At 48.6% G+C, this 14,708-nt stretch overlaps 1 protein-coding gene across 1 annotated transcript in view; it reads right to left on the bottom strand.

The window, feature by feature from the left end:
• Positions 1-4,545: 4,545 nt before the first annotated feature.
• Positions 4,546-14,708, bottom strand: part of Itsn1 (intersectin 1) — a 182,052-nt gene continuing 171,889 nt past the window's right edge. Inside the window, 3 exon segments of the mRNA NM_001136096.4 lie at positions 4,546-12,371; positions 13,959-14,132; positions 14,558-14,641. Coding sequence (NP_001129568.1) covers positions 12,223-12,371; positions 13,959-14,132; positions 14,558-14,641 — 407 coding nt within the window. The 3' untranslated portion in view covers positions 4,546-12,222.

The following is a 14,708-nucleotide window of genomic DNA, read 5'->3' as shown; positions in this document are numbered from 1 at the left end:
GACGTGAGGGCCCTTGTCCTTTAAGGGGCAGCACCAGGTTTTCAACCTCCCACAGGACAAATCCTCTCATCTCCAGGTTAGAAAGTCCTTTGGGCTGGAGGATTTAGTTTGTGTGTGTCATTCGTAGGAATTCATTGACTCAGTAAGCATTGTACCTACATATATAGTCTAGTACTGCCTATCAAAATCTCCTATCTTTGAAGGGAGCTGAGAAGTGGTCCCTAACCAGTCATGAAGACCTCCCTACTGAAAGGCTCTCAATCCTGACACAGCCCCTAACTGTAGGAAGCTCTAACATTCAAGACTACACTTTGTGTTCCTAGCAGTCTTGTGATTTGCTCAGAGCGACATGGCTAAGCAGCAGGTGGTGAGGCCCCAGGACCCTCATTTGCCATCTCCAGCTCACGCCTGTTCCCTTGTGACAGAAGGCACGCTTTGACCACTGCTGGAGCCAGCCCACCAGGCTACACACACGTCCCATGTCCCCTCCCCCAGTGTTCTGAGTTCACCTAAGCCAAGCAGCACACACATTCCTCCTGAAGCTTACCTCTGAGGCTGCTGGGCAGCCAGATCTCCCTGAGTGACCGCAGTCCCTCCCTGAGCACTCCCAAGAGTGTTTGCCTAACAGACTACTCTGACTACTCCAGAGCGCTCCTGGTGGATACCTCAAGAATGGGCAGAAAGAGTGCAGCAAGTCCTCAAGGGCAGGGGCGGGCCCAGGGCTCCACTCCCTGCCTGCTCCAGCATGGCTGTGGGCCCTCACCGGCCCATCGGGCCTGGCAGCCACCTGCCAGAGACCCCAACAGGACTACAAGCACAAAGGACTCTGCTTTCCAGGGGCCAAGAATGCCAGGACAGGTCTGATAGCATTTCTCACTCGCTGCTCACAGTGCAGCTAACCGCTTGCACTGGCCAGGTCTGAGGAGCCTCACCACAGGTAAGGCTTAGCGGGTAGAACCGAGGGAATGGGCGTGTCCCAGGTTGCCTTCACCGCAGCAGCCTGGCAGTCCACACTGGTGGGTTTTTCCAACTGCATCCAGTTGAGATGGCCGGGTCCAGGCTGGGTGCCAAGGCCAGTGCTGTCAAAGGCACCAACGCCTTGCCAGGTTTCCCCATTGACCTCTGGGCTCCCACCACAAGGAGAATGACCCAGTGCTAAAGCTGCATCCCACACTGTTGAGCTTCCCCTCCTGCTGAGTGTGACCAGACCACACCATTCTCTTTTCTATCTTTTCCCTTTTTTTTTTTCTTTTTTTTTTTCTTTTTTTCTTTTTTCTTTTTTTTCTTTTTTTGGAGCTGGGGACCGAACCCAGGGCCTTGTGCTTGCTAGGCAAGCGCTCTACCACTGAGGTAAATCCCCAACGCACACTCCATTCTCAAAGAAGCCCAGCTTCCTCCTGATGACCAGACCAGCAGCCTTACACTCTAACTCCAAGGCTCCTATAGGCAATGCCTGCCACAGACAGCTCACAGATCCTTCCTCTTGAAGAAGCACACAAATCCTGGAATACCTGGAGCTTGGCATCCTGAAGTTGCCAGAGATGACCCCAGAGCCTTTTCCACGGTAACTTATATGGCATACAGCCCGGAGCTCTGTAGATGAGGCTGGCCGTGAATCTAAGGCAGCCTCTCAAGTGCTGAGATTCAGACATCACACACCCAGTTTACAACAATGCCCTTCCTAACACCGTCAAAACAGCCTGGTGTGTGCCACATCCCATAATCCCTGCACTCACAAGACTGAGGCAGGAAGATTATGAGTTTTGATGCCATCCTTCTTTACATATCAAAACCCTATCTAACAGCAGAACAAGCTATGTGGTGGTGGCACATGCCATTAATACCAGCACTCAGGAGACAGGCAGGCAGATCTCGAGTTCAAAACCAGCTTAGGGGGTTGGGGATTTAGCTCAGTGGTAGAGCGCTTGCCTAGGAAGCGCAAGGCCCTGGGTTCGGTCCCCAGCTCCGAAAAAAAAAAACCAGCTTAGTCTACAGAGTAAGTTCTAGAACACTCTGGGCTACACAGAGAAATTTGGCAAAAAAAAAAAAAAAGAACAACCCAATACAGGACAGCCTGGTGGGGAAGCTTTTATCATTCTTTCAGAGGTACTGAATTCTAATGCAGCACCCAGGTCAGCTCACAAACACCTGTAACTGCAGCTCCTCCAGTAAGACACACTTGTGTGTGCATGCACGCCCCCACATAACAGTAAAAATAATAACAAAATAGATGTCAAAATGTGCCACTTGGTACTTAAGACAGATTAGTATAAATGAATGTCAAGTCAAACAGCCCAGTCCCATGCAGTCCTCCAAAGCCAAGTTGTGGGAGACGAGAACTAATGAGAAAGCAAGCAAACAAGACGGGAAGGTTCCTGTGACGTGTGCAACTGAACAGTCCTTGTGTGTGGGCACAGTGTAGCATCCATGCTGGGTTCTCAGGACACAACACATGAGGGCATCACAAGTCTCACACGGAACCCAGTTGTGCATGCCTGGAACCTCAGTCTTGGGGTGGTGAGACAAGAAGACCAGGAGTTGAAGGCCAACCTTGTGTGGCCCTGCCCAGAAAGCAGAAAAGCACTTGTGTAGGAGTGTGGTGTGGCTTCGTCTCCTGTATTTTTCTGGACCTGCTGACTTTGCCTTTGGCACCCCATGACTGTTCTCAGCACTTCTCATGCTCTCAAGAATACTCAACACGAGTCTGTCTCTGCTATCCCAGGAGAGATGAGAAGGTGGCGGTTGCCTTGTTTTGTTTTTCTAGGTTAATTTTTGCATCATTTTTCTTGTACAACTACAACCTTATCTCTGGGAAATAGACGTAAGTAGAGACACCTGTCTCAGGGCTCTTAGCATCCTGTGTCTGCAGAGGAGTGAAGGCAGAAAGAGCTCAACCTGAGCGTGAGGTTGGCTGTTCTTACTTTCATGAACTATGTGATTTAAACCATGCAGGTCAAAAGGACCCCAGAATCAACTGAGGAGGTTGTCCTTATGCTCTCAATTTAATGGCGGCTCCTGCCAACGCTGCCTGTGCTGCAAAGAAAGCAGAAAACACCCTGACGCCTTGATCTGAATGGACAGATTCACATGCAGATGCCAAAGGGGTGTTCCAACCGCAAAATAAATAAAGAAAATTAAAAACCTGCTCTTAAACAAACAGAGAAGAAGCAGTGTGGCCCTATGCTAGCAAACCTTAGATAAGAGTGGCATTCTGTAATTTATAGTAACGTCTAATAGTTCTTTAGAACTCCATTAATGTTACAAAGCAGATATGATCTCTTTTTCATAAGTACTGTTACTTGGCAACAAATAGGTATTAGAATGCACAGGACATGTATTGGGAGTGGCCTGCTCTGCCGCTGGGCAAGGCTGTGAAGGAACCACGTGCCACCAGCCTCAAGGCCTACTACAAAGATCACAATGGCTGGTTAACCTCACCAACACACCGGGGGAGGACCTACATCCTAACTTCTCTTGTCTGCACATTCACAACACCTAGGACAAGGGACAATTGTGTGGGTGACTTATCTTCCCAGACTATGACCACCCCAGCCCAAAGGCCAGCATTCCAGGAGAGAAGGAATGAGGTCTCTGGTAGCCAGAGATTTAGGTGGGTCTGCGTGTTGGCCTGACAGCCTTCCCAGGCTACATCTGAGCAGAGATCTCTGATGGCCTGAGACTAGGGACGGTTGCAGAACACACAGTCATTTCTAGTCTCTGCACGGCCCAGGCAGCATCCTGCAGTAAAGCTGCCCGCACCTCTGCAGTCAGGACATTACTTCCACTCCAGCCTCCAGCAGCATGAAGCCTATGGCTGGCAGTAGTAAGAGGCATACAACGTACTCCAAGACGTGCTGGCCCAGTGCTCACACTGCCACGAGTCCTTTTAGTGCACCCTAGACTTTCAAGAGTGATCAGTATTCACCCGAATCACCAGAAGCCAGCTCTTAGTTGAGAGGCAGATGGGTAGGGTTGGACTAACTAACCACTAACTAAAGTCATCTGGGATGCTCTCTCAGGGAGCAGGGGTTGGAGGCGAGGCGAGAACTGGTTCATTGACCCTCCCTGGCTCACCTGAAGCAACATCCGAGGTGCTCAAGTACAGAAGGGCTGCACCCAGGAGCAGCCTGGACTTTGGATATTTTTCTGGGAAGAGAGAGGAGTAGGGAAGTAGGCCCCTCCTGGGAGCTTCAGACTACCCGCTCTTCCTGCCTGAAGACCACTGCACCTAGGAAACCTAAGCTCAGCCTCCCTGTGTGCTTCGAAATGCTGAAAGAGGCTGAAACCAGCATGTGGCCTCCCTGAATGCCCCTGAACGTGGCCATGCCAGCTCCTGACTAGAGCCCACCATCTGTGGCAGCAGGTCTGGTGGAAGACTGGCAGGCTGTTCGTCTCTTCTGAATATGCGTGCATCGGTATGAGTTAACCTGTGGTGGAACATGGTCTCATCTCAGGTCACGGTTACAAGATCTCTTCCGTTTTATCATGGCTCCTCCCATCTCATTGACCACATATCCCCTGCAAGGCAGAAGAAAAAATCCACACTTTTGAGTTCCTAAACATCCAACTTGGATTTTTTTTTTTTTTAATAAAATTTAGTTGGGTTGAACCCAAGTGATCTGATCACACATTGCTACTCCTGGGATAAGTTTTTAAGTTTCTTCTATAGTTTATGCACTTAAGTTAGATTCCTAAAATACTCTCATATACATACAGAAAAATAATCTCTCAATGAGAAATCACATTTTACAATAACAAGTTAAGTATTCAGACTAGAGAATCTGTTGTTTATGCAACATTGAACAGCATAGCCTCTTACATACTGTATATACATAGAATCGTCATCCCCAAAAACATACAGCAAAGATTTCATGACAAGCCACATACAGAACACAATCTTTTTCACATTTTATAGTGGGTCTCTGTCTTTTTCTTTGTTGGAAAATGCACAAAACGCAGAACACCAGGAGCTGTGTGCTGGCTGTCAGACACAGGACATTGTGGAGGGTTTCCCCCTCTCTATGGATGTGTGCACCTGTGTTCACCATGGCCAACGCTGCAGAGCGGAATAGCTAAGACGGTACAACACAGGCCAATGATAGCCTGCACCCCGTATGCACTGAGCCATACAGAGGGGCAAAGAGGACTCAGGCTTCAGCTCGTGGGCTGCTGTTGACCAGATCTGAGGTTGACCTCTCAGCTCCAAGGTATTTGGGGCCATTAACAACAAATGCTCAATTAAATGCACATCTAACCATTGAGCATCATCAACTACGATCTTTTGAATGTTCTGACAGCAATATTCAGCAAGTAACGCTTTGAGAATGTTGATTGACAAAATGTATCCCAAAATATTCATTCATTAAAATGGATGCTAGCACAATAGTGGTCAGATGCCTCTAGGGAAACAGTCTACTTTCATTTAAGACGATTTAAAGCCGTGACAGGCGAGCCTTCTGTGGTTTTCCCTTCTGTGGTTTCCCTTCTTAGTTTCTGCGTTCCTAGTTTTGAAAGAGGGTCTCATGTAGCCCAGGCTGTCCTTAAGCTCCTGATTCTCTTGCTTCCATCTCTGAAGGGCTGGGATTACAGGAGTGGAATCAGGAAACAGAAGAAAGATTATTGTTCTGCATGTGTGCACATGGGTCTACATTGCAAAAAGCAAACAGAGCCTGAGGGCTTGGAGCATCCAGCACAACACAGGCTGCACAACAAAGCAACATGGACATGGCTTCCAGGAGAAGCCCCCATAACTTCTGGCCTCCCCAGAGCACTGGGCTTCCAGAACATAGAGGTTACACATACAGCAGAGTCTTTCTTCTTTGCTAACACATGGGGATCTAGCATGTGAGAGCCCTGCCTCGTGGGAGCAAACTCTCAGACACTTGGCCACTAGAGCAGACAGGCAGCTGGCTCCAACCACTCCTCTCCAGAAAGCAGTATCTAAAGGAGCAAACGGCCAGTCATTGTCAGGGGCAGGGACACTGAGCCCTTCTAGGCTTTTCTCCATTAAAGTAGTTTAGAATCTCCTCTGTGACACCAGAAACAGGGAGACCAGCCCTTGAATAGGGGAAAGGTTTTATTTCAAAGCAGAAAATTTAACTTTGAAGACTCAAAGGCCACTTGATATCCAGAGACACACCCTGGACCAGGACCTGAGAAACCATCAACCTTCAGTTGACAATTCCCCGTCCATTCAGGGCACTTTCGGTTGTGAGCGGAATTCTACGTGCCCTAATTGTTCTAAACCGTACTGTTAAGGGATAAAAGAGTAGTGTTTTGGAAAACAGCATCACTTTCTAAGAATGCACGAGGCCCTGGCTTTAATCCTTAGCACTGCAGAGAAGAAAAAAAAGAAAAGAAAGAGGGAGGGAGGGAGGGAGGGACGGAGAGAGAGAAGGAGAGAGGGAGGGAGGGAAGGAAAGAAGGAGGGAGGGAAGGAAGCAGAATGGATGGTATGTTTCCATCTCAACTCTGTGCAGCCTGCCAGGGAGACCTTTCCAAAGAAGAGACATAACAAGCCCTTCTCCATTTGCAGTGTAGTCAAGGCCAGCTCCATGGTGTTGGAGACCCCCAAGCAGCAGGACCCAATCTCAGCTCAATTCTCTGTTGCCACTGCTGAAATCTCCAATCCATTTGGAACAAGAAGGCCACCATTTTTATTTTTGCACTTGGCCCACACATTACCAACTGCTCTTGAATGCGACTTGGGAAAGGGTGGAACAACACATTTCCTGTCTCCTTCAGTGGGACACACAGTCGTTCCCCAATGCCTGGTACACACAGACACACTCACAGACACACTCCATGATGCATCCAGCGGCTGCACCAAACCACCATTTGCCACTTAAAATGTCCAAAATTGAAATCTTCGGGTAGAAAATCTGCTGTCCTACCAAGTAGGGCGATCCTGTCTTGTGGGGACAGAGGCCTCCTTCAGGCATCCAGTCCTTTTCTGTGGAGAACTGAATTGCAATGTTCCCCTCTGAAGTCGGCACAGAAAAGGCAAGGAAACCGCAAAGGGTCTCTGCCCAGCCCCAGACCCAGACCCAGACCCCAGCAGGCAGGAACACTTTCTCAGTAGATGCCCAGCAGTGGATTCTCGAGACCTTCCTTCGCTCACCACTTCTCTGGGAGAGTGCTGGAGCACTACAGCCCGGGTCTAGCCAGCCCACCCCACCACCACCAACCCCTTTCCCACTAGGAAGATCCTTGAGTCATACAGGAGCAATGCTACTGGGATGCAGCAGGGGGCGCCAGCACCTTGACCCTGCTAATAGAACCATCTAGGTAGGAATAGCCCCACAGTGCGGAAACTGCAAACAGAAAGGCAGCTCTGCCACACTCCCATTTGACTGAGGTCCCCACTGTTTTCACTGAGCACAGGAGATAGGACGAGAATGACGAAAGAGTATAGCCGGAGAGGCAGAAAACCACAGATGCAGCTCTCGCAAACGATATGTATACGGTGACTCTAAAAGAAGAAAGGAGGAATTTCCACAGCAGAAAAAGGAGCCCTGGTCACTGGCCAGCTCTCCAGAAATCCCGGAGGGATGTTGGGAAATTTGAAGGCTGACAGAATAAGCTCTCTTCTGAATGCAGCTCTCCTCGGTGGACTTTGAACAATACTCATCGCTGCGATAATAGACTCTAGACTGCTCCAGAAAAACAGAACAGATCCCATTAGAATATAGCCTAGGCCCTGACACAGCGTAGGGGCAATTCACCCTGAAATAGGACAGTTCTAGAAGAATTATACGCCAAAAAATAAATTACTGGCTCCTTTTACAAAAGGAACTAATTAGGTCTGTGTATGACTTAGTTGTTTGGTGGAGATGAACACTAATGTTTCCTTGTGTGTGCGCGTGTGTGTGTGTGTCCGTGTCCGTGTGTGTGTATGTGTGTATGTCTGTGTCTGTGTCCGTGTGTGTCTGTGTCTGTGTGTGTGTGCCCCCCTCCACACATATGTAAGTTCAAGAGTTCTGACCTTGTCAGCACGGAGTGTCCTGTTCCTGATCCTTCAAAGCAGGATGTCTTTAGAACTCACCAGCCAGTTCTGCAGGGCAACACCCACACTCAGTGTACCACACCAGCAGGGAGCAAGCCCAAAGACACCCCTGTCTCCATGTCCCCAGCCCTGGGATTACAGGTACACATTACTGCTCTGGCTTCTTTATGTGGGTGCTGGGATCAAACTCAGGCCCTCAGGTGAGCAGGGCAAGGACTTTGCTGACTATCTTCCCAGGTATTGAACATGAATTTTATTTTATTAAAATGACTTAAAGTAGATCTACAAGTTGGTTTGAAAGCCACAAGGAGGTCCCTTCTCTGCCCCCCAGCCCCCAACAGGTGGCCTGGATAGGGTAGGGACCCCTTGAAGGAACAGCACACTGTCAGCATGGCTCACCATGTCTTGGCCCCTGACTGTAGCCTGCCAGTGTGCTGACATATGAGTTTTAATGCTCCCAAGTTAGAGAGCCTGGGGCCTCGGTCATCTTTCTCACAGGCTGCGTTTTCCATGCTTCTCAAGGACAGAATCTTCTCCTTACAGAGAGGAAGTCATTATAAACCTCAGTTGATCATTCAGACCTACAAACAGAGACCTCACGCAATGCCCTGTGAGGAAATGATCTCTAAACTTTCTCTTTCTCTAGCCTGACTGCTTTCCAGGTTATCAGGGAACAGAGAAGAGGAGGAGTCTCTGTGCCAACAGCCAGTCACACACTTCAAGTCAAACCTAACGAGAAGTCTTCATTATTTGCTTGATAGCCCATCAAAGGGCAATGTTCGTTAATAGAGGTCATCCAACATAAAATGCTATACCCGAGGTCTGTGGGAACTTCCACTCAGAAAGCTGTGGTGGCTCTGGGGGGCTCCTGCACTAGAGGTCTAAGTCTCCATGACAAGGGGGACAGGGAGGCTCTATCTTCAAAGATGTGAATGCCTGGAATGTGTGGGTGGCAGGGATTGTGAGTCTCTTCTCCGAAGATGTGGTCCCCTAAACCCCCACAAGGAGCACGTGGCAGTGAGTGAGCCCTACCTTCCAAGTGGCCCTCACTTGGCCCTTCATAACCTGTGAGGAACCAGTTAAAAGTCTGTTGACTGCCTGCCTGCCTGCCTCCCTCCTCCCTCCCTGCCTCCCTTCCTTCCTTCCTTATTTCTCTCTTCCTTTCTTCTCCTGCTTTACAGCATGACCTTGGCCCTGTGACCCTCATTCCCTGCATCCCTGCACAACAGTGTCCCTCGGGAGGTAGGCAAGCAATGGAGTTGGGAAAAGGGCAATTGCTTGAAACTCCAGCACATAAGAGGCAGAGACAGAAGGATCCTAAGTTCAAGGCCATCTTGGGCTACGGAGTCAGGTCTTGTCTGAAAATAAGGAAGAGGGGTTGGGGATTTAGCTCAGTGGTAGAGCGCTTGCCTAGGAAGCGCAAGGGTTCGGTCCCCAGCTCCAAAAAAAAGAACCAAAAAAAAAAAAAAAGTAAGGAAGAAATGTTCTCTGTGGAGAGAGGTTTCGTGCTTGCCATCCAAGAATAGAGATGTATTATTACAAAGCTGAACCCAGCATTAAGCTATCCATCCACCTGCTAGGGGAACAAAACATGGACGCTGCCCAGAGACCAGGATGGACCCTTTGGGACAAGTGGTGCATGAAGGAAGCCCACGCAGGAGCTTCTGTCCTCAGAGCTCTCAGGGTAATTCTCGGGGATGACTGAGGGTCAGGAAAACCCCTTTCTGAGTGAGAGGAGGTCAGAGTGTGGGAGGTAGTGGCAGTGTGGCCCACAGAAGAGGGATGCCTTTAGGGGTGTCTGAAGGGCTGGATCAGGATGCCTGACTGCACAGCCTAGACAAGCATTTACAAAGCAGACAGCTGAAACTCTGACTCCTTGTTGACCAGGACATGTCATTTGTAGGAAGTGTAGCCTGGCTGGTCAAAAAGATAGACGCAGAGGAGAGACTCAAGGTTTGAGACTATGTATCGCCCATGGATCACACCAGGACTCCATATCAACAGAACCCAGGAGTCACAGCTAGGTCTGACGGTCAGCCCAGCTCATCCGGAAGTACAATCGGTCACAACAAATGATAGTCGTAGATGCAAGGACACCAATCCAGATCTGTCAACCCCCAGGATAACCCAAGGGTGTCCAGTCGAGTCACCTGGGGAAAGACTCACAGACTGCATTTACATGCTGCAATCGTGGGATTCTATGAGAAGGAAACCCGGAACCTACAGGGTCACCACGCATGCCTCAGCCTTCCTGCAAGAACCCTGATGTTCAACATCATATTCCTGTTCAACACGGAAGGGGTAGGGGGAAGGGACGTAACGGTGACCCTACACTAGCCATTTACACACGCAATGCTTGTGGTTCACACCACAGGAACAAGTCCCTCATCAACACAGCGAACAAAGCCCCTGCTTCTAGAACCCGCGGGAAGCATGGGTCACAGGTCTATTTATAGGTTTCATTTAAAACAGTTTCTCAACAACAACGGAAACATAAACGTGTGATGTTTTGATAGTGTTTTCCACTGGAAAGGTAGTAAGCCAATCCAGTCCACACTTGAAGTTAAAGTCTACCTCATGTTCAGTTGAAAGCTGCTAACTGAAGAGTTTATTGGCTTGTTTAAAAAAAAATAGGCGTGTCTGTTGTTCTTGATACAAAAGTCAACACTATTTTCCATAAATAAATACGAAGTTCTCGGAAGTATGAAATGTAAACTGTTGTCCTTTGCCCCGTACACATTTTTGAGAAATCACTCAAAACACACATGGAGAGGGACCTTCTGGAGTCACGTGGAGCATTCAGATTTCAGCAGAGTGGCTATTCTGCCACCGAGACACTATCATTTACAGAGTACTTCTTCTAGAACCCTACCTAGTTCAAATCCGAGGACCTACCGTAAAAAGGAACACCACCTAATGCAGGTCCAGGAGCCAGAGACATGCAAAGACCGGGTCACGGCCACAGACAGGATGCAAACAAGGAAAAAAGCTCGGCCTGCACGTCTCCTTAGCAAACCAAGTTATTATCTAGACAACCAACCTATCTCTTAGCATTTAAGGGGAAGAAAACTGAAGAACCCAGATGGAAAGCTTGGCCTATGGTCATACACCCCTGACTCTGGCCCATGTGTTGCCCAGGACCGTCTCCCATCTTCCCACCCCGTGAGGGGTTCACGTTTTCCCAAGGTCTTTCCCCCAACCCAGTAATGGATTTTCTTAGCGTCTCTCCACACCTCCTATTTCTTTTTCAAACTTCATCCGTCTAAGGTAAGACTTCCTGGTGCGGCAAGGGGTTGGGGTGGAGGGTGACCACTAAAGACTGGTGTTGACATTTTTCACAACAGTCTTTCAAGCACAGAATGGGCTCAGGCAGGACTGGTCACCAGACAGAACTTCTCATGAAACATCCCAGGGTCTCCAAGCCCAAGATGCTCTGACAATAGCTGGCAACCAGGACCCCCAAGGTCGTCAAGCCTTCTCAATGACCCGAAGTGGGACCTGACTCATCAGGACAGACCCTCACAGATAATGACCTTTTGAAACATCTTCCAAGCACACCCAGAATCAGAACAGAGTCACCCCATGGTATACCACTGTGTTTTCACTGATCAACATTAATCAAGTCTAGAGGGGAACGAAAGGTACAGCTCTAACGACACATTCGAGAGGCTTCTAGCAACAGCCCTGCAGAGATAAGTAAGTCAGTGCCTGCTCCAGGGCCATCGTGCCCAGCATTCAATCTAGGGCCCCGTTTCTCAGTGAGAACTGGGCTTCAAAGCAATGATTCTGTCATAATTGGACTAAACACACCACGTGTGGATTATAGGCCAAGTAGTCTACAAAGGGCTGGTAGAGGTGAGAAACAGGAGACCTACACAGTTCTCCAAAATACAGTCACTGCGTTTATAAATCTATTTTATAGAAACCAGACCCACACCTCCAGTCCAGGCAAGGATCCAAGCTCCCAATGGAACCTCATTGAAGGTCCTGGATTTCAGAGACTCTAGAAGCCATGACAAGACCATGGGAAGGACAAGGGGAAAGAGAATTTGGATTCACAAAATGAGACATGGTTCGAAGGTCAGGATTGTCGAAAACAACTCCTCACAGCCTCGAGGGGCTTCGTCTGCCGTCCCTGTTGCTCCGTGGCTGACCACCAGACAGCGTGCCCGCACGGGGCCTTGAGAAGGAAGTCATCTATGATCATCCCAGGGCTGCTACGGCTCATCAAACAACTGCAGGTCAAGGCGAACCACAATCTCTCCTGTGGGCACCTCATGCAGCAGGAGACACTTTGTAACTGGCCCCTTGGAGCCCTGGTCTTTCTTGATGTCGGCCACTCGGATCTCTGTCCGACCCAAAAAATCTGAAAGGGGACAAAGCAAAGGGTGGCTCAGAAAGAGGTCCTGTCTCTAAGACTCCTGCTTGTTACGCCGAGACTCTCCTATAAACCGGCACACTCCAGCTGATGCTAAGACCAGCACAACATTTCCAGTGTACTTCCCCATGGAGCTGTCAGGGACATTGCCATGCTAAAACAAAACAAAACAATGACAGTAACAAAACTCCCAAGACTTTCTACTATTCCCAATAAAATGTGTGTGTGTGTGTGTGTGTGTGTGTGTGTGTGTGTGCGCGCGAGTGTGTGTGATGGATATGTGTGTGTGATGGGTGTGTGTGTGAGATGGGTATGTGTGATGGATGTGTGTGTGTGTGATGGGTATGTGTTGTGTTGTGTGTTGTGTTGTGTGTTGTGTGTTGTGTGTGTGATGGGTGTGTGTGTGATGGGTATGTGTTGTGTGTTGTGTGTTGTGTGTTGTGTGTGTGTGTGATGGGTGTGTGTGTGTGATGGGTATGTGTTGTGTGTTGTGTTGTGTGTTGTGTGTTGTGTGTGTGTGTGATGGGTATGTGTTGTGTGGTGTGTGTATGTGTGTGTGATGGGTGTGTGTGTGTGATGGGTATGTGTGTGTGATGGGTGTGTGTGTGTGTGTGATGGGTATGTGTGTGTGATGGGTATGTGTGTGTGTGTGTGATGGGTATGTGTGTGTGATGGGTGTGTGTGTGTGTTCTATGTGTTCTCTGTGTGTGTGATGGGTATGTATGTGTGTGATGTGTGTATGTGTGTAAATGTGTAATGGGTGTGTGTGTATGTGTGATGGGTGTGTGTGTATTGTGTGTGTGTGTGTGTGATGGGTGTGCCAGCTCTCCTGGTGGATTGTTGCACATTATATACACTTATTGAGATAACACGTGGTACCCCACAAATAGAATAAATTCACTGTATATTTTGAAATATATCAATAGAGTCAAGGAGAAAGTTCGGTCAGAAAAAACATGTGCCTTCCAGGCTCACAGACATAAATTTGATCCCCAGGATCTACATTTAAAACAAAACCCAGAGGCGGGATTGGAGCGATGGCTAAGCAGTCAGGAACACACGCTTCTCCTCCAGAGGACCTGAATTCCGTTCCCAGCATCCACATGGTGTCTTACAACCACTTGTAACTCTGATTCCAGGGAGTCCGACACTTTCTTCTGGTCCTCACAGGCTCCTATATACATATGGTGCACAGAAACTCGTGCAGGCCTTTTTTAAAAGCTAGGCCAAGAGGGTAACTCAGTTGGTAGAGTGCTTGCCTACTATACTGAAGCCTGAAATGAATTCCCAGCACTGTATAAACTGGCTCCAGGCCAGCCTGGGAGATAGTCTACCTTAAAAACAAGGTAGAAAATTCCTTAGTGGTGTTATTCACACACACACACACACACACACACACACACACACACACACACACACACGCCAGCAAAATGTATATATTTCTCTTTGACAATATAGATGAAACCACTGCCAGGCTCAGGTTCTCAGGTGGGGAAGCATGCACCTTGGGGGGCCAAACCATGGATGCCCCGAGGGCAGAGAGGGCGGGGCTGAGGGTGCCCATATCGCACTCACCGTCTGGCGAGAATTGGTCCCTCTCAAACACAGTGATGCAGAGAACCTCCTGTTCCAGGTCTCTGATGAAGAACTGGCAGTTAGAATTCCACTTAGGGTTCAGCGTGTCCTGGATTGTCTTGGTGATGTGGCACTGAGAGCCCATGGTCACCTCACAGTACGGGTTGCTCTTTCCTGGAGTGAACAAAAACCCCTGCCAGGTGGGACACGTTTCATTTTGATCCCCCTACACCTTCGAGATTCACAAGTGGAAGATCTGGTGGACCCTCCCATAGTTTGGTAGCATTCAGAAGAGGAACAAATGCATCAGCAGCGTTCAATTTCAGACCCCTTCGATCTGTGCACATACGTCATTGTACACTGCATATCATACATGTGTTACAGAAATGCTATATATACATAAATATGTATCATTATACACATTGTATGTGTGTATGTATGTATAACATACATACATCTTGACAAGTGCTAGAAAAACCAATGCCAGCAGGAAATTTACATAAGAAATTGTACAAATGATGTCAAATTGGTAAAGAGTAAGGGGAGGGCAGAGAACCCGAATATCCTAGACTGTTTGAATGGAATTCACGGGTCCTTACCATGTGACCGACAGGGCTTCAGCTCAATGCCTTCTACTACGTTCACCATCAATCTTCCAATACCGGTCGCTCTCTGGGAACGGACTAAACCACAAGAAAACAACACAAAAAGGCTTCCTTTCACATTCACTTTGATGCCCTTCTCGTCCCA

This window comes from Rattus norvegicus, chromosome 11 (genome assembly GCF_021556685.1).
Source record: "Rattus norvegicus strain SHRSP/BbbUtx chromosome 11, alternate assembly SHRSP_T2T, whole genome shotgun sequence".
NCBI lineage: Eukaryota > Metazoa > Chordata > Mammalia > Rodentia > Muridae > Rattus > Rattus norvegicus.
Note: the sequence above shows the minus strand (reverse complement) of the source record. Positions and strands in the feature narration are given on the sequence as shown.